Raw genomic sequence first — 21,233 nt, forward strand, 5'->3', positions numbered from 1 at the left:
GAGGTCTGGAGAGCAGGCTCCATGCAAGGAATCTGTCTTCATGCCTAGGGCCCTGAGAGACACAAGAGGCCTCAGGCCAGCAGAGAACATGCTAGAGGGACAGTGGGAAAAGGTTTTTTTCCCACGGATTGTCCCTATTGTCCATTAGGAAAGACCTAAGGCCTTGGCAGGCACTGGGATCCCTTAGGTGGGAATTGTGAGGTTGCCAGCTCCCACCTTATACAGATTCCCGGGCCCCATGCAGGCCGACAGACTGGAGAGGACTGGTTTGGAAAGGCTTGGGGTTAGAAAGTCTGCCTTCATCTGTACCTTGACCCCACCACCAGTGGGATTTGAGAATCAGTAGACTGCTAACTACCCCCTGACACATTCCAGGCCATACTCAAATTGGGGTGATTCTACCTTCCCACACACTCCAGGCCCTTACTTGCCTCTGCTTCTCCATCCTCTGGGGTCAAAGGAAACACTGTGTGCGATCCTCACAACCCAACCTCATGGGGCAGGAACTCAAGTCTCTGTCCCTTTTGTCGTCTCCACCTCACACTGTGTTTGCTGAGTGAATATTGCACACCTCAGACTAAATGTTTAACTTGGAACTGGGACCCCGCCCTCCCACCCCCTAAGATGGAGCCATTGAGCCAGATCACAAGGTAAACACAAGCCATCTCTTCAGGAGGCTGCCCTGCACTGTTTCTGAAAAGGATGACTTAGTGGGTTAATCATTGTCTCATAATTATGCCCAGATCCTAAAGAACTGCATTTCACTCTCTAGGTAATTCATATGCTCTTGCATATTGTCTCCCCTTCTGTTCAGGGGAGAGCTACATTTGTCATCACACTGCCCCCGCCCCCACAGTCCACCTGCTTGCTCCTCAACAACTCCCCACCAGTGAGCCGTCCCAGCCTCCATTTCCTCCTAACACCATTGACTTTTGATCTCAGAGCAGAAGGAGTGCGCTTTTATTAGATTCAATTTGCAGGAAGGCCCCAGCTTCCCTGTGAATCGAGCCATAATAGTCAATGAATAATCACAGGGCTCAGCCAGGCTGGGCTTAAACTCTGCTCAGTAACTAGGAAACCACCCAAGAAGAGGAAGGGAGGGGGGGAAAAAAAAAACAAACAAAAAAGGTAAACATGTATCTGTTAAGTTCCTGAGCCTATAACTGATCAAGGCTGAGGTGGGCCTAGCAGATGCTTGGGTCCCCTCTTCCAGAGGGCCAGGCAGACCGCAAAGGTGCATGCGGTCTCTGAGACCTTGCTGGTCTGCCATGTGTGCTTCTAGCGGCTGTCGTTTTACATTAGATGTCACATACTCAGACCCGGCAGGGTTGGGGTAGCTTTCCTGAATACCTTCCTTCCTCTTCATATATATGTCAGTTTTTTCCCCCAAAAGATTTTCCTAAAATGCTCATAAGCGCGAGCTTAGAAAAACTTGTCGTTCGGGTATTTTGAACCTGTCTCTACCAAGTTTTGCTTCATCATCTAATCAAAGTTTAACGACACGGGTGCATGACTCTCGGGTACTAACCTCCTTTGTAGCTCTCTGCTCGGTATCCAGCCGCCTGAGCAGCCCTGAAAGGTATGTTATCTTGGCTCAAGAAGGCCTTTGTGGACCAAAGAAGTCTTTAAGTGCCCACAGTCTCTGGAGCAGAGTGTTGGAAGCAAGCAGCCCTTCCTGTTTTGGGTGCCTGAGCTTCAAGAGATCTCTATGTGTGTACCAGGCTTCTCAGACACGTGGTCAAGGCATGGGAACAGATGCGGGGAGAGAGGGCCAATGGGCATACTCCTTCAGACAAGTCAGTACCTTCTGCTATTTTTTTTTTAAGTTAGCATATGCGGCTCCGTGTCTCCATGGTAACGGAACAGGGAATCTGTCTTCTATTTATGGAGTTCCTCCTTGACCTGGGTTCTCTGGTCCAGACCTGAATACACACTGAGAAACCACGAGGAAATATCAATTCCCTCTGGACCTGGCTGTTTTAGCTTAGTGGATTGGGCCTTGACTCCTGCAAAGGTGATACACTAGAGAGAAGAAGTATCAAGTGCAATAGTATCTAGATTGGCAATAATTTCAGATGGGGAGTTGCCATGGAAACCAGGAACCCTGAGTACCAGGGAAGCTGGGGCCTTCCACTCCTTTCCCAGCAAGGCTCTCCTTGTAATGTACCAATCGTCAGTCCCGTGGCCTTGCCAAAGCTTGCCATTTGCAATTTTATACGCATCTCTGGTATCAACCTAAACTTGAGAAGGAACGCAATAATATTCAACGTACTCCTGTGCCTACGGACCAATTACACAGGTTTCCTACCACGGACTCGGCGCCTTCTGACCAAAAACGCAACCACCCTCTGGCTGGTGTTTCGACCATGAGTTTAGGAGAGTCACGTGGACTTGGCATGTAGCTGATCTGGTAGACTGTGTTAAGTAGAACACCAGAGCCTTGATGGACTAGTAAGACTAATAATAATAGATGGCGCCTAAGTGCTAGGCCAAGTCGGCACTGAGACTCGTCTCAGCCCTAGGGGGCGCCATCTGCACCGAGGCAGTAGGAGGGGCCTCCCGAGAGTCAAGCGGCTGCGCCACGTTCTGCTCTTCCACTCCCGACTCAGCCACCCGCCCAATTTGCGCCTCCCTAACCCCACGTAAGAGTCCTTTCACGACGGAAGGACTAGAAATCAGGAACCACATGTAGCTCCAAGCACAGGGTCAGCTTCACCGCAGAAGCCTAACCACCCAACCCAAGTGCCACCAGGGCCCCCAGCTCGGACCTGCAGATACCCGTGCGCCGGGGAAGCGGACGGACACCGCCCTGCCCTTCTAGCTAAACCTCCTGGGCACAAGGCCCGATTCGGGCCCTAGGAGCAGGGACCAACAGGCAGGCGACACAGGGGCGCAGGGAAGGGCCCGGGAGCAGCTTGGATCCGTGGCTGCCGGAGCGCGCTCTCCTCCCACGCCGGCCTCGCGCTCGCTCCTCCTCCGCGCTCTCTCCGTCACCCCTGCAGTCCCCTCCCCCGGTCCCCTCCGGCCCTCCCCCAGCTTCAGAAGAGCGCGCGGCCAGGAGATCGGGCTGGTTACTTCCTCCACCGCGGCGCTGAGCACGGAGTGGACACCACCGAGGCCCGCCAGTCCCCACCACAGTCCCCGGCCCCGCGCGCCCGGATCGGCCCTACGCCCTCGTCTCGCCCGGCCTCGCGCGCCGGGACCGCAGCGATCTCCTCTCCTCGCCGCCCTCCGGCTGGCCCAGCCCGCTGCGGCGCGGTAAGAGCGGCCCCTGTGCGCGACAGTCCTCCGGAGAGACTCCGCCCGGGGTGGGGTGTAGTGCGGGCAGCCCCTGCTCCCGCCGGGCGATCGCGCGCCCTAGAGCCGCTCCGGCTGGTTCCTAGGCACCCAGTGGCCTCGGCGGGGGACCCGGGCACCGGGTGGGGCGCAGGCAGCCCGCTTTTGTTTTGGGGAAGCTAGTGGCCGCCCGGTGCAGTTCCTGCCCGGGGCGCGGGACTGCGTTTCTCGAGGGGGCTTGTGGCACCTGGAAAGGTGGCCGAGGTAGCCCCAGGTTCGGGTGACTTGAGTGGGGGAGGTGCTAGGCCTGGGAGGATGTGTGGGTGTCCTGCGCCTGGAACACCTGGGAAGTTGCGGCTCCCGGGAACGTGTCACCTGCTTGACCAGGTTTGAGCTCCCCTGGGCCCCTGGGAAGCCAGCACGGGACACGGTCCAAATAGGGGTGCTTGTGGCTGCCCTGCCTTTATTTTCTCCTTAAAACATAAGAATGAAAGAGTATCCCGAAGGATTTGCGTGTTTGACGGGTTTTTTTTTCAATTTATTATTTAACCTCATAAGACTTGTACTAGCCTGCACTCAATTTCAGGGGAGCCTAAAATAGTAGTTGACTCGCTACTTATTTAGAAAGTAAAGCAATGAGCCGTCCTGGTTGGAGACTGGAGTCATTTAATTCACCAGTTGAGAGAGAGACTTGCTCCCTGTTGGAAGGAAGCTCCTGTGCGGTATCTGCCTGCCCACACTACCGCCAATCGGGAGATACATCTCAGTGTTAAGCTTTTATTAAAATCTGAGTAATCTCACAGTACAGTTAATGTGAACACCGCGCATCCCACAGGAAAATAGCCAAACTCTCATATATGGAATTAGTCATTCATCTCTCTAAACTGATCGCTAAGCGAAAAGCAAACCAACCTTCAAAAGGTTTTGTTCTTTTTTATTTTTTTAACCTAAATTTACCTAAACACAAACCTATGCTCTCTTACATAAGTGATTACCTATTTCAATAAGGATACAGTTATCCTTGAAATTCTTGTTTCAAAACTTAACTATTCTCAGCCATTACATTTCTGCCGTTTTCTCCCATTTCTTGTTACTTTTTTTAGCCCCCCCCCCCGCCCCCCAGTACCAAAAGGTCTAAACTTGAAATTGATTTATCTAGAGTCTTGACTTGTCCCAGGGGTTAGCAAGCACATCCAGTAGAATAAAAGAACTTAAATTTGATTAGCCGCGTGTCTGCCTGAAGCCATTTAGTAGAGGGCTTTAATTCTACATTTTTTTTTCCAAAACTCATTAAAAGCCAGGCAACAAAGGAACCCTGTTCTGCAGCCGGTAATTACAGCTCTTTATGTGGGAGTGGGGTCCTCCCTTTTCTGCTCCTGTTTGTACACAAAAGACAGGGGAGCTTGTCTCCGATCTCTGAGCTACTCTCTGCCTATCTCAGAAGCGGAAAAATCAAAATGAAATACCCAGGTGTCTCTACATTGGGGCGACAGAAAGCGCTGTCTGACGCCGGGCCCTGGAGGGACCATGTGGACGCCTCTTGCTCTGTCGCTGGTTTTCTTCGAGAGGCTTGTGTTTAGTCAACAGGTTACAGGGCTGACTCCATCCAAGTAGGTGACTTGAAGTTCTCAGTTGGGGAGCATTTCACAGGGCTGAAGTGTGACAGAAAGGCCTGGTTTAATCATATTTGTGAGCTCTCTGCTTCAGTGGGGTGTGGTAGGGAGAGCCCACTCAGGCATGGTCAGGATATAAGGCCTTACTGATCTGAGGTGTAATCTCTATAGACACCCCCATAGGAGTGTGGCCTGGGCCAGTGACTCAGTATCATCAGGCCTCAGTTACCTCAGAATATGGTGATTTTATGCTTGAAACCTGGACTCTCAGGAGGATTGCGGGAGTGGGACTCAGGTCTTCACATCTGGAGCTAGGCATTCTGTTATGGTGGCCTTCATTTGTGAGGAATATTGAGACCTCAGTGAGTATAGCTGAGGTAATATACCAAGGGAGAACCTGAACAAATGTGCCAGCTCTGGAGATTGCACAGACCCTGCTGTGACCTTGCCAGGATGGTGGCTCCTTCAACACACCTCAGCTTTTCTGGGCTGCTTTAACCCCAATTTGCATATCTGAGCTCCCAGAAGCCTTCCCCAGGGCCTCTTTCTGCTCTCACTGCCTTTTATCAAGGTGTGAGTGTGTGCACGTGTGCACTCGCACATGTTGGTATATGCGTGTGAGTATGTCTTTAGTAGGAAATTGTTAAGCCATCTGTCATTGGCCATAATGTTGACTATAAAAAGAACGTAAGAAAGAGGGATCAAAGCAAGTTAAATAATTCTTTGAGACTATGCTATCTGCTGCCTCTAGTGAGTTGTATCGGTTGCGTGCTAATTTTAGTGACTGTGTGTGGTTAGCAGGTGGGTGCACATGAAGGGTGGGGGGAGGATGGGGTGCACACTTCCCACCATGGAGCTGTTGTAGGCTCCCAGTTCTGTAGCTCAGAGCCTGGAGGACAGGAGCTGCTGTCGAGTGATGGTGATCTCTGGTGTGTAGAAATGAGGTTCAGTGACTGGGTCCGACTAATACTCTGGTATTGCTGAGGGGCCTTCCTTTACTTAACATGTCACTTGCTTGACTCATAACTACACATTAGGGCCCCAGAAAAAAAGTTCAGATCACTGCGAGTCACATTTTGGTTTTTTTTGTTTTGTTTTGTTTTGTTTCGTTTTTCTTCAATGTGCTCAAAACTGTCTTAACAGGTCAAATTGATTTTACTATATTCAGTCAACCTAATGTACTCACAACATCATATAAGAACAAAGTAAATATCCAAAGTACTGAGACATTTTCCTTTTTCCCCGCTAGCTCTTGAGGTCTGATGTGTATCCTCGTCAGAGCCTGTCTCCCTTCACAGTAGCCATGTTTTGTGCCAGTAGCCACAGGTGGCCAGCTGGTGGCTGCTTAGTTAGTCTGCCCAGCTCTGGGATATAAGCCCCTATTATTTAAGCAAGGCCAAACCCTCTTGAAGAAACATAAAACTCTGCTACCCACAAAGGAGAGATGTTCTCAGATCATATACTCAGAGCCCAGGATCTGGGACAGTGTGAGGGGTTGGGTGTTCAGGGTCATGTGCTTCTGCATAGCTCAGAGTAGAATGGGTTTGCGTGTATGCTGGTCTGAGTCCCATAGGAGCTTCCAAGGCAGTGACCCCTCTGTAGCTTCTCTTAGAAGCCCAGGTTGAACTGACTGCCCTGTGTAGACTGAAGAGGGTGGCTTGTGGCTCTGCTTGGTATCACCTCAGCTCTCACCTCAGCTGATCATGTGTAACCCAACCTCCTTGCTCAGCTATGCCAGGGTTCAGGGAAGCCCATGGAGTCTCACATCTGAGTGGAACTGTGTGGGACCCCCTCCCCAGACCTTGTTCTCCTTGAGAGCTACTTGGCCTGGATCCCTTTTAAACAAGAATTTCCATATCCAAGTGTGGGGACGTTGGCCACAGGTAGTGTTCCATCCGGCTAAAGACTGAAGCCACCGTCAGTGGTCAATGTTATCTTTAAAATGTGCTTCAATGGTAAGTAACCTCTTTGACTCTGTCTCTTTTGCTTTTTTTTTCAAGATGAATGACTTTGGAATCAAGAACATGGACCAAGTGGCCCCTGTTGCCAACAGTTTTCGAGGGACACTCAAGGTATGTGCTTCTTATTTAAATTATCTTGACAGTTTCAGAAACTCCATTAATGAGAGAAAAACCTGTGGCCCCCGGTTTCAGATATCTTAGCTGTGTGGCTCTGATAAAATTGTATACTCTCTTTGAGCCTCAGTTTTCTGTGCTGTCAAATAGATATCTTGATGCTATTTGTACCTGTCCCTCCAGATATGACCATAGTTCACTTGTAGATGAGCTCATCCCGTGGCTCCTTTCAAGTGGGAAAAACAAGTCCTGTGATTCTTTTTTTTTTTTTTTTAATTGTATTTATTTAATGTCTGTGAGTATTCTGTCACTCTTCAGACACACCAGAAGAGGACATTGGATCCCATTACAGATGGTTGTGAGCCACCATGTGGGTGCTGAGAATTGAACTCAGGACCTCTGGAAGCGCAGTCAGTGCTCTAAACCACTGAGCCATCTCTCCAGCCCAAGTCCTATGATTCTTAAAGAAAACAGCTGGAAAGATTGTTTCTGTGTTTCCATGGCTGATCAAGAAGGATGTTTGTTTCTGAACTAACTTCCTTGCCTTTATTTGTGTCTGTGCACATGCACCATGATACACACAGAGGCAGGAGGATGGTTTGTGGGAGTTAGTTCTCCCTTTACTTTCACTGTGGAGGTCCTGGGATTTGAACTCAGGTCACCAGACATGGCCCTGAGTGTTTTCACTGGTCAGCACCATTCCCAGAAGGTTGTTTGACTTAAATGAAGAAGCTGAAGAGTAGGCATCTTGTGCTACTTCCTTCGGGAGGGGCTGCATCCACCAGGGTAGAGGGAGCCTGGTCTTCTGCTGCAGCAGCCCAAGGATGTTTATGCAAACCCCAAACAGACTAAAGACAGAGTGGCTCCCCTGTGGAAACCCTTCCATGTTGTGTCTGTAACATGTTGTCAGCTCCTTTTGGAACACTCTTGTAGCATAAACTGGTCATTTCTTGTTTGAGGGTATGGTTGTGTGTGTGTGTGTGTGTGTGTGTGTGTGTGTGTGTATGTGTGATCTGTTTGTATGGTGTATTTGTATATGTGTGTGGGGATGTGTATGGTAGGTATTTTTGTGGTGTGTGGTGTGTGGTATGTGTATGGTGTGGTATGTGTATAGATGTGTGAGTGTGCATGTATATGAGTATGTGTGTGGTGTGTAAGTGTGAATGTGTGGTGTGTGTATATATTTGTATATGGTGAGTGTGTATGTATGGTGTGCTTGTATGTGAGTGTGCATGTATGTATATGTGTGTGGTGTATTGTGTAGTGAATGTGTGTGTGGTGTATTGTATATGTGTGTGATGTCTGTGTATATGTGTGTGAGTATGGTGTGACTCTGTATGTGTGTGTGTGTGTGTGTTTGTAATAAAGAGGCCAGTGATAAGTATCTTTCTCTATTCCGTTCCATTTTATTTTTGAGACAGCATTTCTCACTGAACCTGTTGCTCAGCAGCTAGTTTTGCCTAGGAACCCTGTCTCTGCTTTCCTTGTGCTAGGACTACCAAACTACAGCACAGACTCCAGTGTTGGCTCTTGCCGAACCTCTTCATTGTAACAGGGTCTCTTGTTCTCTGCCTGCTGGCCCCAAGTTTCTAGGGGTTCTCCTGTCTGCCTCCCTTCCCAGCACACTGACGTTACAGGCAAAGGCCCCGTGCAACCTTATGTGGGTTCCAGGGATACTATCGCATGTGCTCTCGCTTGCCCAGCCAGTTCTCTCCCCGCTCCGCCTCCCGCCAACCCCTTCTCCCTAAACCATTTTTAAGATTGTGTGTCTGGTGTAAACTACAGAGGCAGAACCTGGCACCTGTCCTTCTGTTTGGTTTAGTCACATGCCTTCAGCGGGGCAGAAATGGTAAATGTTGTAAGGACTTAGTGTGCCGGAGCAGAAGCTACACACACCCCTAAGGAAAAAAGCCCTCTGTAAACCGAGGGAACTTGCTGACGTCTGGTTTCGGAGAAGACTCTCGTTGCCAGAGTCTGTGTGGAAATTAGCAACAGTTTGCGCTGCTCTTTAACTTCCTGGTTTTAAAAGAAGAACTTCCAGAGAGACACTTTCTAGAAGCCTGGGCAATGCTCAGGGAAGGGTTTTGTTTTTGTTTTGTTTGTTTGTTTGTCATTGTCATCTACTTTATATTTCACCCAAATCATCCCTGCATAAAATCCTAGGTACATCCAGTTGAGGTTTTCACGCCACTCAGTGGGCCTGACCTCCTAGGTAGCTGGCAGTCCTGAAGGCTGAGGATTTGGGCTGGGGTTGGCAGCCTGTCTGTCCTCTTGTGCAACAGGTCTGTCCCTCACTCTTCTGCGTTTCTGGAATGAAGGCATGGTGTTGGACTGATTTATTTGTAAATGTGTTACACATTTTCCTCTCCCATGACTCAACATGTGGGTCATTGTGTTACACACCATGTAGGATTTCCAGGTTATGTTGGGAAATAGAACTTTTCTTCACGTTCCCTAACAAACCAGGCTGGGGTGGACCAGCTTGCCTCCACTTTTTCATGCTCCTCCCATTCAGGGCTGCTGTGTTTCATAAACATGGAGTCTGTGAGATCATGAGCCGACCATACTTTCCAGGGCTTTATGTGTGTATCCAAGTTTTCCTGAAAGATGCCTCTGAGAGCCTCCCTGTGGTTGAAGTTTCTTTTCTACAATCTTTTATTTTATTTTTTAATATCATGGAAAATATTAAGGTTGTTTTTCACAGATTACTATTGTCTGAACCACTGTGTGATGAGGAGGAATCCCCTCCCTTCACTTAAAGTGGTGGATACTTCAAGAGAGCCGTCCAAAGATAAAAATAGCTTGTTATTGTTTCGATTTCCCATTTCTTCCTAGCCTTTCCTTTTTATTTGAATTGCATGACACTAAAACCCTTTGCCAGCTCAGGTTTTTCTTTGTCTACACACCCAGTCTGACGAAAGAGGTCTTGTTCTTCTCTGAAGACCTCTCAGTGTGGTCCTAAGATTCTGCTGTTTTTAGATGTATTTCATTTATTAAGTTGATTGTGCTGATAAAATAATCTTCCCAGCCATCTGGCCCTACCAGGTTAATTAAAGAGTGTAGAGTGAGATAGAATTGTTTGGATTACTTTGAGGTCATTGGCCCGTGTTACCTTAGAATGGCTGATGTCATCAGGACCCACGGCAGGGTTTACTGTGGACCACTATGAAAACACATCAGCAAGTGAGTTCACGTGGCATTTCTCTTTCTTTCCGCAGCGCCAGCCAGCCTTTGACACCTTTGATGGCTCTCTGTTTGCCATGCTCCCTTCTCTCAGTGAAGAGCAGACACTCCAAGAAGTGCCCACAGGCTTGGATTCTGTCTCCCATGGTAATTTGTCCTTCACCCTGACAGATGGTGCACAGCTTCTCTCGGCAGCCGGGTTAATAAGGACATGATTAGTTAATAGAAATAGACCATCCTCCAGTGAAGAGTATCGATATCTTGAGTATTGGGTATGAGAAGCCTGGGAGAAGCCTGGGAGAAGGTGTTTTTTTTCTCTCTTGTGTGAGTGAACTGGTCATTCTGGTGTCTTCACAGGAAATTCCCACCTGTGAGCAGAGACCTGTCATTCACAGTTTGGAATTCTTTGTTTGTTTGTTTGTTTGTTTGTTTGTTTGTTTGTTTTTTGAGACAGGGTTTCTCTGTATAGCCCTGGCTGTCCTGGAATTCACTCTGTAGACCAGGCTGGCCTCGAACTCAGAAATCCGCCTGCCTCCGCCTCCCAAGTGCTGGGATTAAAGGCGTGCGCCACCACTTCCCGGCACAGTTTGGAATTCTTGAGAGTTGTGCTTTGGTGTTTTCAGACACTTCCTCCTCTCCCTGGTGTCTTTTTCAAATAGAAGATAATGGGCATTGAAATGTGTCCCAGTTCACACACACGCACACATGCACACACATGTGGGTACGCACACATGCACACACGTGGACACGCACATTCACACACCCCTTTCTTTTTGAGTTTTGGGACCACAAATTCCTTTTGCTCCTCTTAACCCTTTATAGTTCGGTTGTAGTTCTCGTTGGCTTTCTTTATCTCAGTCAAAGGCCTAGCACATCACGTCCATCTCCACGGCGGCTTCATAAAGTAAATGGCTGGACACATTCCAGATCGACTTGTCATGTATGTGAAGTGGGTGCTCAAACACACAGCCCACAAAGATCAATTAAAGCTCCTGCCATGCTTTCGTAAGTGCAGTGTCGTCTGGCAGTCATTTATCGTTCCCGAAATTTCTGGAAGCATCAGAAAAGATTCCTTTCCCAGAAACATTGTGGGTGTGCCTGTTTTTGTGTAGTGTTGACTGCACCTGACATGCCCGTCACCTTCCTTTGCCATCAGCTTAGCTTACTGGACACAGCTCCTATCAAACACGGTCTGAAGACAGACCAGGGACGATCCAGCCTTTTGACATTGCAACCTGACATTGGCATCTACAGAGGCCATGCTCGATAACCATGCGGTCCTGCTTTGAATACGTCTGACAGTTTTGTGTTGGGCTGTGTTCACAGTGGTCCTTGGCTACTCACAGGATGCAGGCTGCAAGGCTGGATACTTCTGAAATGTTTTGAACAAAATCTGTAAAATTTAAAATTTTTAAATATATTTTAGGTAGGAATGGTATCTGTGCATCTCTGCTTTTTGAAACCTTGCAAAATATTTAATTTTTGTTTTAAAAGTTCAACGCATACACACACACACACACACACACACACACACACACACACACGAGGACTTTTTCAGGTTCACTTGGAACTCACTGTATAGCACAGGTTACCTCATTAGTCTCCTGTCTCTGTTTTTCAAATGCTGGGATTACAGCTGTGTACCACCAAACTCATTTTTATTCTGGATTTTTTTTTTTTCTGTAATTGGAGTAATTCTAAGAATTCTAAGAAGCACGATTGGCTTTGGTTCCTGATGTGTTTGCTTACTTTTTTAAAAGAGAAAATAGCATGCCAAATTATAAAGTCTCTGTGATTACTCTAACAGAGTCTACTTCAAAAAAAAATTCTTTTCTTGTTTGCTTTTTGAGTTTCCGTTTTGGTAATACTGGGTATAGAACCTCCTGCGTGCTAGGTGACTGCTCGAGCACTGAGTGGTGGTACCCCAGCCCCGCAGCTGGATTCTGTGAAGGAATTGTGTCAAGATTTGTGATCAGGGCTCTCTCTGATAAATGGGCTGGGCTTATCCTAAGCTTCTGTCGACTTTGCCACCTGAGTTCTGACGTCCCTGTGGTCTCTCTCTAGACTCGGCCAGCTGTGAGCTGCCTTTGCTCACTCCCTGCAGCAAGGCAGTAATGAGCCAAGCCTTAAAAGCCACCTTCAGTGGCTTCCATAAGGAGCAGCGGCGTCTTGGCATTCCCAAAAGTAAGTGCTGGGCTTTGAGGCTGCTGAATCCCTGGAGGATGCATATGTGGGACCTGTTTGGCTGGGCCCGTCTTTAAAATGCTCCTGGTTGCCTGGTTGTCTTGCAAGAAACGGAACCACCTTGAGCCTGTGGCCTGCTGTACACATAACCCCCTGCACTCATTAAATACCGAGTGCCATTGGTAGCTTAGAACATGCCTGTTTCATGGCAGAGTCGTGTCTTGTTAATTTCCTGATTTGGAGCTGTCTGGGCTTGGTGAATTGTTGAGGGCCACACACCCTCCCAGCCTTCCAGATGTTCACTGGTCGTGTCCTCTCCCGCCCTCCTTGCACAGACCCCTGGCTGTGGAGTGAGCAGCAAGTGTGCCAGTGGCTGCTCTGGGCCACCAACGAATTCAGCCTGGTGAATGTGAACCTGCAGCGGTTTGGCATGAACGGCCAGATGCTGTGTAACCTCGGCAAGGAGCGCTTTCTGGAGCTGGCGCCTGACTTTGTGGGTGACATCCTCTGGGAACATCTGGAGCAGATGATCAAAGGTGAGGTGCAGAACTTGGGAGGTGGGGACCCAGGGAGCAGGAAGGTGTGCCCTTCCACCTCAGGCTGCCCAGTGCTAGAGTCCATTGCCTCAGAACACCCCCAAGCAAGTCAAACGGGGAGGTGATGACTGGTCTTCATTCCATGGAGGGAAGCATGTACAGTGTTCGTGGAGTGCCAGGTATAGCCACAAGGCAATAGCCTGAGTCACCAAATTGCTGCCTGTTGCCAGGCTGTACTGGTTGTACCAGCTCAGAGTACCTTGGATATGTAGGCCAGCCAGGGTGCCAGGTGGGTGAATTCACTAGGAGGACCGAGAGAGACAGGGTTGAATGTAAGGCAGCACATGCAGACCATTATAGATTTGGTAGGAAATGACTCCAGTCCACTGAGGATTTTGGAGAACGGGTTGTAACTGATCAACAACTGATCGACTTGTGTATATACAGAAATGTTAAAAGTAGACGCCAGACTCAGAAATCTCACCAAGGCTAAACACTCTCTTGTCACCAGCCTTAAAGATCAGTGAGACCTGCTTAAATAATACCTGGGTTTAAATGGGGGACAGCAACAGTAAGACTAACATTAAAACAAGCAAACAAAAAAGTTTAGTACCATGGCTAAACTTGCAACATATAAACTCAGAATTTCATTTGGGGTTTTGCTGCCAGGCTGGTTTATTTACGTTTCCTAGAGCCAAGAAAACCACCTTTAAAGACCCCTGATTCTCAGGGAGCACGGACCGATGTGTTTCTGGGCAAGTCTGGCCTCCTGGGCTTTTGTTCAGTGTGTGTGTTTGTGTTGCTTGGCCTCAAGGAATGTTGTGTGGTCATGTGTTCCTAGTAGTTACTTACACAGAACACACACTTTCCGTCTGGATCTCAGGACATCCCAGACCAACCTGTAGAGGATGTGAGGCCTCACAGAGGGCAGGAACCAAGTAAATTTCCTTCACCCAAGGTTTTCCCAGCCCTAGGACAGATGGTTCTTCATAAACACAGGTGTGAAGTGAACACACACAAACCAGGCTGTTCTAGACAGCGACATCACTGATTTTGGAAAACTTACCCCAGATCATTAGAAAAATACCTTGTAGTTTTAAACATAAGAGAACCGAACCAAAACGGAATGTGAAGAGCAGGTGTTGAGGCGAGTCGTCCTGGTGTCCACATGACAGGAAGTTGAAATATGGATCTTCTTGTAGAGTTTTCAGACTGTGCCTTCCCTCTTTTTCAGAGAACCAAGAGAAGACAGAAGACCAATATGAGGAAAACTCACACCTCAACGCAGTTCCTCATTGGATCAACAGCAACACATTAGGTCAGTCAGGTGATTGTGCCTTAAGATCTCTGGTTTTGGTCTCTCCAGTTCCTCAGGTAGCCTAGCCTGTGGTGGCTACACACGGCATTGATCCACTAAGCAGCTGAAATATGGCAGGTCCAGTTGAAATGTGCAATAAGAATCTAAGACTCTGACTAACTCAGAGGTCTTAAAATGAAACCAAGAATATGCACTATTTCTTGATGAGTTAGGAAGCTTTTTATATATTGAGGTGACCACGGCTATGCTGGGTCAGTTGTTCCTTGACTTTCTTATGTGGCCCCTGGAAAACTAAACATTGCTTAAGTGGCTCCTATAATCTCTAAGACACAGCACGGCTCTAGACCATTTTAACCATAAAGAGAAAGAAGTCAGTAGACACTAACGTGATATGACAGAGGAGGTAGCCAGAACAAACATGTGGAAAACTCCCTGTGCTCTGAACTCTTGGCACCCGGATACCTATCAGAGAATGGGGTCCTCTGTGTGTGAGTCTAGCTATTGAAATACTGACTGACTCTGACGTCTGATGTCTGATTCATCCTTGTGTTCAGGCTTCAGCATGGAGCAGGCTCCATATGGAATGCAAGCACCAAGCTACCCCAAAGACAGCCTCCTGGACAGCATATGCCCGCCATCGGCCACGCCTGCAACTCTCGGCTCTGAGCAGGAGCTCCAGATGTTGCCCAAGTCTCGGCTCAACACTGTCAGCGTCAATTACTGTTCCATCAGCCAGGACTTCCCTGGCGGCAACTTGAATTTGCTCAACAACAGTTCTGGTAAGAGAATGTTCTAGAATAAGGTTATTGGTTTGTCCTGGAAGCCAGTCAGGATGAGAGATGCTTGGTGAGCACATCCTGTCTTTGCCCATTGGAGAAGGAGGTTAAAGGTCTGTCTGGGCCACCTTCCAAGTGACTTTCCAAAACGCAGACTCACAACCTGTTTGAAACCCCGCTCCAGTCTGGGTTCTGTCGGTATCAAGTGAGCAACATTGATTAGCTGGAGGATTTTAAGCTGATTTCCTCATGGTGGAGTACTCTGCTGAGACTCATGGGAATATGCTGGGTATTTTTTAAAGGATGTAACTAACATACATGGTCCACACATCTGAGATTGTATATCCGGTTGAATTAACGGGCTTGTGTACTCCCGTGTTAACCGCCATCCACATGGAGCCAGAGTTTCTAGCCATCTGTAAGGTTTCTTCCTATCCCTTCCCAGCCTTCTTTACAAAAGCGACCCATTTTCCTTTGCATCATCACAGACTGGGTTTCGCCATCCTGAAATGTCACACATGGGTTTTGGCTGACTGTCTTCTTTAGGGTTTGTATTTAGAGTCTGAGTTGTATCTGTCTGTATTGCAGCATTTTCTCTTTCTTGTAATCTTAAAATGTTTTACTACATGAGGCTACATTGTATCCATTCTTCCCTTGGAGGAAGGTTGTTATTTGCATATAAAGTTGTCTAAGAAATTAGAACCTGAGTTAAAGAGTACTCAGAGGGGGCCTGAATGATGCTGTACCAGCCGTGTGTATAGCTGCATTGGGTATGGCTGGCGGAGAGGCAGGAGTTAGGATCACAGTGCTCCTGAATCGATAACCCACGGGCTACTGGCTCTTCTCATATCCTGGAGGGGTCTCAGCATTGTCTGGTTTTTTTTAACCAGGAAAACCCAAGGACCACGACTCTCCAGAGAATGGTGGGGACAGCTTCGAGAGCTCCGACTCACTGCTGAGATCCTGGAACAGCCAGTCGTCCCTATTGGATGTGCAACGGGTACCTTCCTTCGAGAGCTTTGAGGAGGACTGCAGCCAGTCTCTGTGCCTCAGTAAGCCGACTATGTCCTTCAAGGACTACATCCAAGAAAGGAGTGACCCAGTCGAGCAAGGCAAACCAGTTATTCCTGCAGCAGTACTGGCCGGCTTCACTGGTGAGTGAGTACTCAGGGCCCCAGCAGGCTCCTATGTGACTGCAGCACCCACCACACTTCCCCAGGCCTTATCCAAGTTGGCCTGTGATACTCACACTCTGAGGCTCGCTGTACACAAAGCCGATAGGGCCTGGTTTGAGGAAGTTTTTATGTTAGGATCTGGGGGAGTGGGGGAAGATCCCAGGCCACACCCTCTACCTGGGATGGGAGGTGGGGAGGTAGGAGGTCAGACAGACTCTGGTCCTGGCTCTGACTCACACTCTGGATCTCCAGGAATGTAAACTGGCCTGGGGAAGGGCAGAAGCTGGCTCAAGGGATGCCAGCACTGTTTACCCCTCTTGGCCCTCAGAACCATCCCAGAGAGGACAAAGGGGCTCTTCTTGGCAGAGAGCAAATCTTAACGCTGTTTTTAGAACCAGACAATTTCAAAACCAGGGCAAAAATACCAAGAATGTTCATTTTCTTTCCTCCAGATGCCATTAAAATAGATTCTCTTTGCGTATGCTGGCCATAAGAAACCACTGTGGATTTTAAAAACCCACTTTTAAAGATACGAGATTAAAATGAGGATGTAGGGATTTTCTTTTCATTGTCAAAACCAAATAGCTACATATATGTATAAAAATTCATAAATGGGTTTGAACCTATGGCTGTTCTGATTCCTAGGAATCTAAGAACTGCTAAGAAAGCCCCACAACATTAGGAGTGTCTACCAGGACGGTAATACTACTGTTGTTTGTTGGTTAGCCCCATGGTGTTAGCATGGGTAGTGTGGAAATCCACTGGTGAATCCATTCAGAGGTGACAAGTCCAAGTGGCCACTCAAGTAAGTCAGCTCAGTCTGGTTCAGTTTGAGGCCTCACTGTGCTTCCCCAAAGCCTTCTATATCTGAGGGGAAGGTGACAGCTTAGGATCAGATCTCTGCTTTCCTTCCCTAAACCCTGAAAGGGACCCAAGACAAGTTGCTGAGAGACAGGGCTACAGCAAGCCTGTCTCTCACAGTGGTGGTTCTGAGTGCCTGTGGAGCAAAGACAGACACTTGTTGGTGTAGGTCACCCCTGTGTGTTCCAAGCAGCAAGTCTCACGGTATGGTTTGCTTATGGTCGTAAGGGATGAACCTTTGATAAAATGGCCCTGGAGTCCCAACCCCAACCCCACTGGGCATTTTCAGATATAAACTCTTAAGGCTCTTGTACAGGAAAGCCTTAAACATCAAGAGGGTTAGTGCTGATGAGAGTTGCTGGTTCTGTATCTTCCTCTCAGCAGGACAAATACAGTAGCCGAGGTAGAGCCTTGGCTATGTCATTCTCTTGAAAGAATAGTGGATAGAGAACAGTGGCTCCTGCCCATTACAGTGTTTACTGGGTGTTCCCCAAAGCTCCGCCTACTCAACCAGCACAGTGCCCAGTAGGTCCGTGCTCTGAAGGCAGGCTGGTCACTGAGAGGGTCCGATCCCTGGTGATCTCAGACTCCCCGTGTAACCTGCCTCTCTTTACCCCAGGAAGTGGACCAATCCAGCTGTGGCAGTTTCTTCTGGAGCTACTCTCTGACAAATCCTGTCAATCTTTCATCAGCTGGACGGGGGATGGATGGGAGTTCAAGCTCGCTGACCCCGATGAGGTACGGCCACCGCTGGCGCTCTCAGTCTCAATCCATCACACTGGGTTCTAAAGCCAACCCTGTGTACAAAGGAAGCCAACAGAGCCAACAAGAACCCTCCTCCACCAGGAATCCCTGGCTCTTAGGCTGAACAGCAGCTGCTGCCTCTGGATGAATGGGCTTGGTGTTCATTGGGCAGTGCCTTCCTCTGGGGACATTGTCTGTCAGAGGTCTCTGGTGGCCCTCAGCAAACTCTAGAGGAAGCTTGCCTTTGTTCCTAGTTAGACAAAGCACATAGCCCTGCAACCTTCAGGGTTTGAATTGAGGCTCCCCATGGAGAAGGCTTTAGTAGGCCTGATGCCTACGATGTGAGTAATCTGTCACCTTCTCTGTGCTTGGAGGAATGAGCATGGCTCGTGGGCCAGAATAGTCTCTTCAGCCATCACATGGCTTGAAATGTACCTCAGCCAGCAGAGTGGCTGCCTAGCTTGCCTGCAGCTGTGGGTTCCATCCCCAGCACCACAGAAATCTGGTAATCACAGCACCTTGAGTGAGGGTGGGAGTGGGGTGGGGAGCAGAAGCTGGAGGATGAGAATTTCAAGGTCATCCTTATCTCATTGGCTGCATACTGAGTTCTGGGCCAGCCTGGGATACAAAAAAAAAAAAAAAAGAAAAAGAAAAAAAACCTCTGGCTTGTTAAAATCGAGAAAGGATAAAAACTTGTAATAAGAACTATAGGGCATTCCTGGTTCCAAATGGCTGGTCAGGTTGTGCTGAGATAAAGCTGGGAACTGAGATAGTAACATCATTAGCCCTTGCACAGGGAAACATCTGCATGCAATTATAGAGATCCAGACTGAACATCTGTCGCCGTCCGGGTGACTGTTGGGTTCTTCAGGGTGAGCACCTAGGGTCAGGGGAGCCAGTCATGATCAAGAGAAGACATAGGTGACTCTGACCTTTCTCTGTCTCCCCAAAGGTGGCCCGTCGGTGGGGAAAGAGGAAAAATAAACCAAAGATGAACTACGAGAAGCTAAGCCGGGGCTTACGCTACTACTATGACAAAAACATCATTCACAAGACGTCGGGCAAGCGCTATGTTTACCGTTTCGTGTGCGACCTGCAGAACTTGCTGGGCTTCACTCCGGAGGAACTGCATGCCATCCTGGGCGTTCAGCCTGATACAGAAGACTGAGGTACTCAGGACCACCCTGAGCCAGCCCCGGGCCCGGGGACTGAGTGGGAAGCCCGTCCTAACCCAGTTGCTCCAAAGACCCATGGGAGAGCAGGATGGGACCCCTTTGGGGAGAGCCACCAAGCAGCAGTGGTCTTTCATCTCCCTGCCTCTTCCACAAGCCAACGCCCCATGGTGGAAACCAACACAGCCTCTCTGTCCTGTGTGAGACCCCCCAAAGGGAAGAGTCTCTGGGAAGCCACCGTGGCACAGAGCAGGCCGTGTGCAGATCACAGTCGTTGTGGCTGTTGGAGATGCTCCAGGGAGCCAGCATGTGGTGGATACACAGACACTGACAAACATTGGTTTTCCTTTGGCCTTTTGCCACCAGGAGTAGCGAATGCAAAAAGCCACCTCTGCTTGAGAGGGCCGGGCAAGTGGAAGGGCGCGATTGTTCCATTTCAGAAGTCAGTTTGTTTGTATATATTACTGTATCTTATAATTGTCCAAATCCTCCGACAGTTCTATTTAACAGAAATTGTATATTGTATTTAAAGTAATTATAACTTGTCTGAATTAAGAATGCAGATACCTGATTGGTTATCCATTTTTTTTGTTTTTGTTTGTTTTCACGTACATAGGAACGTTATTTTACACCGATTTAATCTCTTAGGGGCCAACTGAGAGAAATCGCAATAGGTTTTTGTTTTATTTACCAGCAGGAATGGGGTCTGAAGGATGACCCTGGTTTTTACTTTTGTTTTGTTGTTTATGTTGCTTATTATTTGACCAGGACTTTGTATATTGGGTTGGTTTTTTTGTCTGTTTGTTTTTGTTTGTTTTAAATAAGAAACTTGATGTTATTATTTGAGGGTCCATGTGGCCTCTCCACTCTTCCTGGACTGTAAGAGCTGTAAAGCAGCATTTTTCTTGACAAATGGCACATGTTTTCCACTTCCCTGCATGCCTTAAGCCAGTTTATACACAAATGTATTTTATTTTTTGGCGAAACTGTGTTTTCCAGGCAACTCCCCTGCCCCCAGCCAGTCCTTCCCTTCCTTTGCCCCGAGGTATTCTGTGTGACTCCAATAAGAAGACTATTTTTGGAAATATATGACTCCTTTTCAGATATCAGAAGGGATTTATGTAGCAGCTATTTTTACTGCAAAAGTAACTCACTGGAAAAAAAATTGCAATTTGTACGAAAGCTTTATTTTTATCTTAGTCATGTAAAGGGAGATGTGTCAGGCAGGGCCAAGGGCAGTCAGGAGGGATCTTCCATCAGCTTTGACCTTAAATGAAGCGTGGGGCTTCTTGTCTCGCTGACCTGCTATGTCTCTTACCATCTGGGCTGCATGCTCCTCTTTCTGCTCTGTGTGCTCAGAGAGTTTGCTCCTCTTATTTTTTTGGCCATGGATACCCAGAAGCACAGACAGGGCAAGCACGCTTGGGAACAGAGTGTTGGAGCAGTTTGTAGGAGGTCCTTATCTGGTGAAGAGTTAACTTCACCAGTGGTGAGACCCCACGCTCTCATCCAGTCGTACGGTTTCCTAAAGTGCACGGGCTTCGCCATTTACCAGCATGGTGGCCTCCGACCAGCAAGTGACATTGATAAAGAGTCCTTGTATCATACGACCCCACAGGGGACACAGAACCAGCTGGGACCTGCTGTGCCGGCGCTGGGATGTCTTGGCCTGCATGCCCGGAGATAAATGCTTTGTGGTTAAGCACAGGGACCTGTTTGTCGCCGGGACATCTGTGTGTAATATAAACAGACATGGGACTAGGAACATACTCCCATCAGAAGTTTAATTCTCGGTCAGTTTATATATGGTCGAGCCACATGAAATTGCCAAGTTTAACCCGAGTTTTGTCAGCCAAGATGACGGTTTTACGTGGTTGAATCTTAACAGTCATGGAAGTCCTCAGAAGTCTTTGGCATGGTCTTAAGTATGAAGGTTTTGTAATTTGGCCTCCTCTTTCTCAAATAAAGTATTTGGTTTATGACAATGCCTCTTTGTGATATTGGGTCCTTGCAGTACTCCTCCCTCTCCAGCCCCCACACAAAGGAGGTAGATGAGGATTTGAACTCACTCCACACCCTCATCTGGATGACATGAAAGTCCAGTCTATAGCTCATTAGTCTAGAAACAAGATGGAATCCACTGAGTCCTTCCTTGAGAAATTAGAAAAAGAAACTGTTTGTAGTGAAAAATCTACCTGGGAAAGGATTGCAATAGAGGTTTGGAGAGAGAAGAGATTTTAGGAAGCTTGTGTGAAATGCTAAAGTCTGAAGTTGAAGCATCTTTGTCATTTGAGGTCATGGTGCCATTTCCCTCCCTGGA

The 21,233-nt window shown here is 48.0% G+C and overlaps 1 protein-coding gene across 1 annotated transcript; it reads left to right on the plus strand.

Annotated features, from left to right (window-relative positions):
* The first annotated feature begins 2,890 nt into the window (after window positions 1-2,890).
* Window positions 2,891-20,898, plus strand: Ets2 (ETS proto-oncogene 2, transcription factor). The gene is made up of 10 exons (XM_034515406.2): window positions 2,891-3,258; window positions 6,890-6,961; window positions 10,183-10,294; window positions 12,212-12,331; window positions 12,667-12,867; window positions 14,102-14,185; window positions 14,740-14,964; window positions 15,852-16,115; window positions 17,617-17,735; window positions 18,694-20,898. The coding sequence occupies exons 2-10, from the start codon at window positions 6,890-6,892 to the stop codon at window positions 18,907-18,909; spliced, it is 1,413 nt and encodes a 470-aa protein (XP_034371297.1). The 5' UTR covers window positions 2,891-3,258; the 3' UTR covers window positions 18,910-20,898.
* The last annotated feature ends 335 nt before the right edge of the window (window positions 20,899-21,233 follow it).

This window comes from Arvicanthis niloticus, chromosome 12, assembly GCF_011762505.2.
Source record: "Arvicanthis niloticus isolate mArvNil1 chromosome 12, mArvNil1.pat.X, whole genome shotgun sequence".
Taxonomy (NCBI): domain Eukaryota; kingdom Metazoa; phylum Chordata; class Mammalia; order Rodentia; family Muridae; genus Arvicanthis; species Arvicanthis niloticus.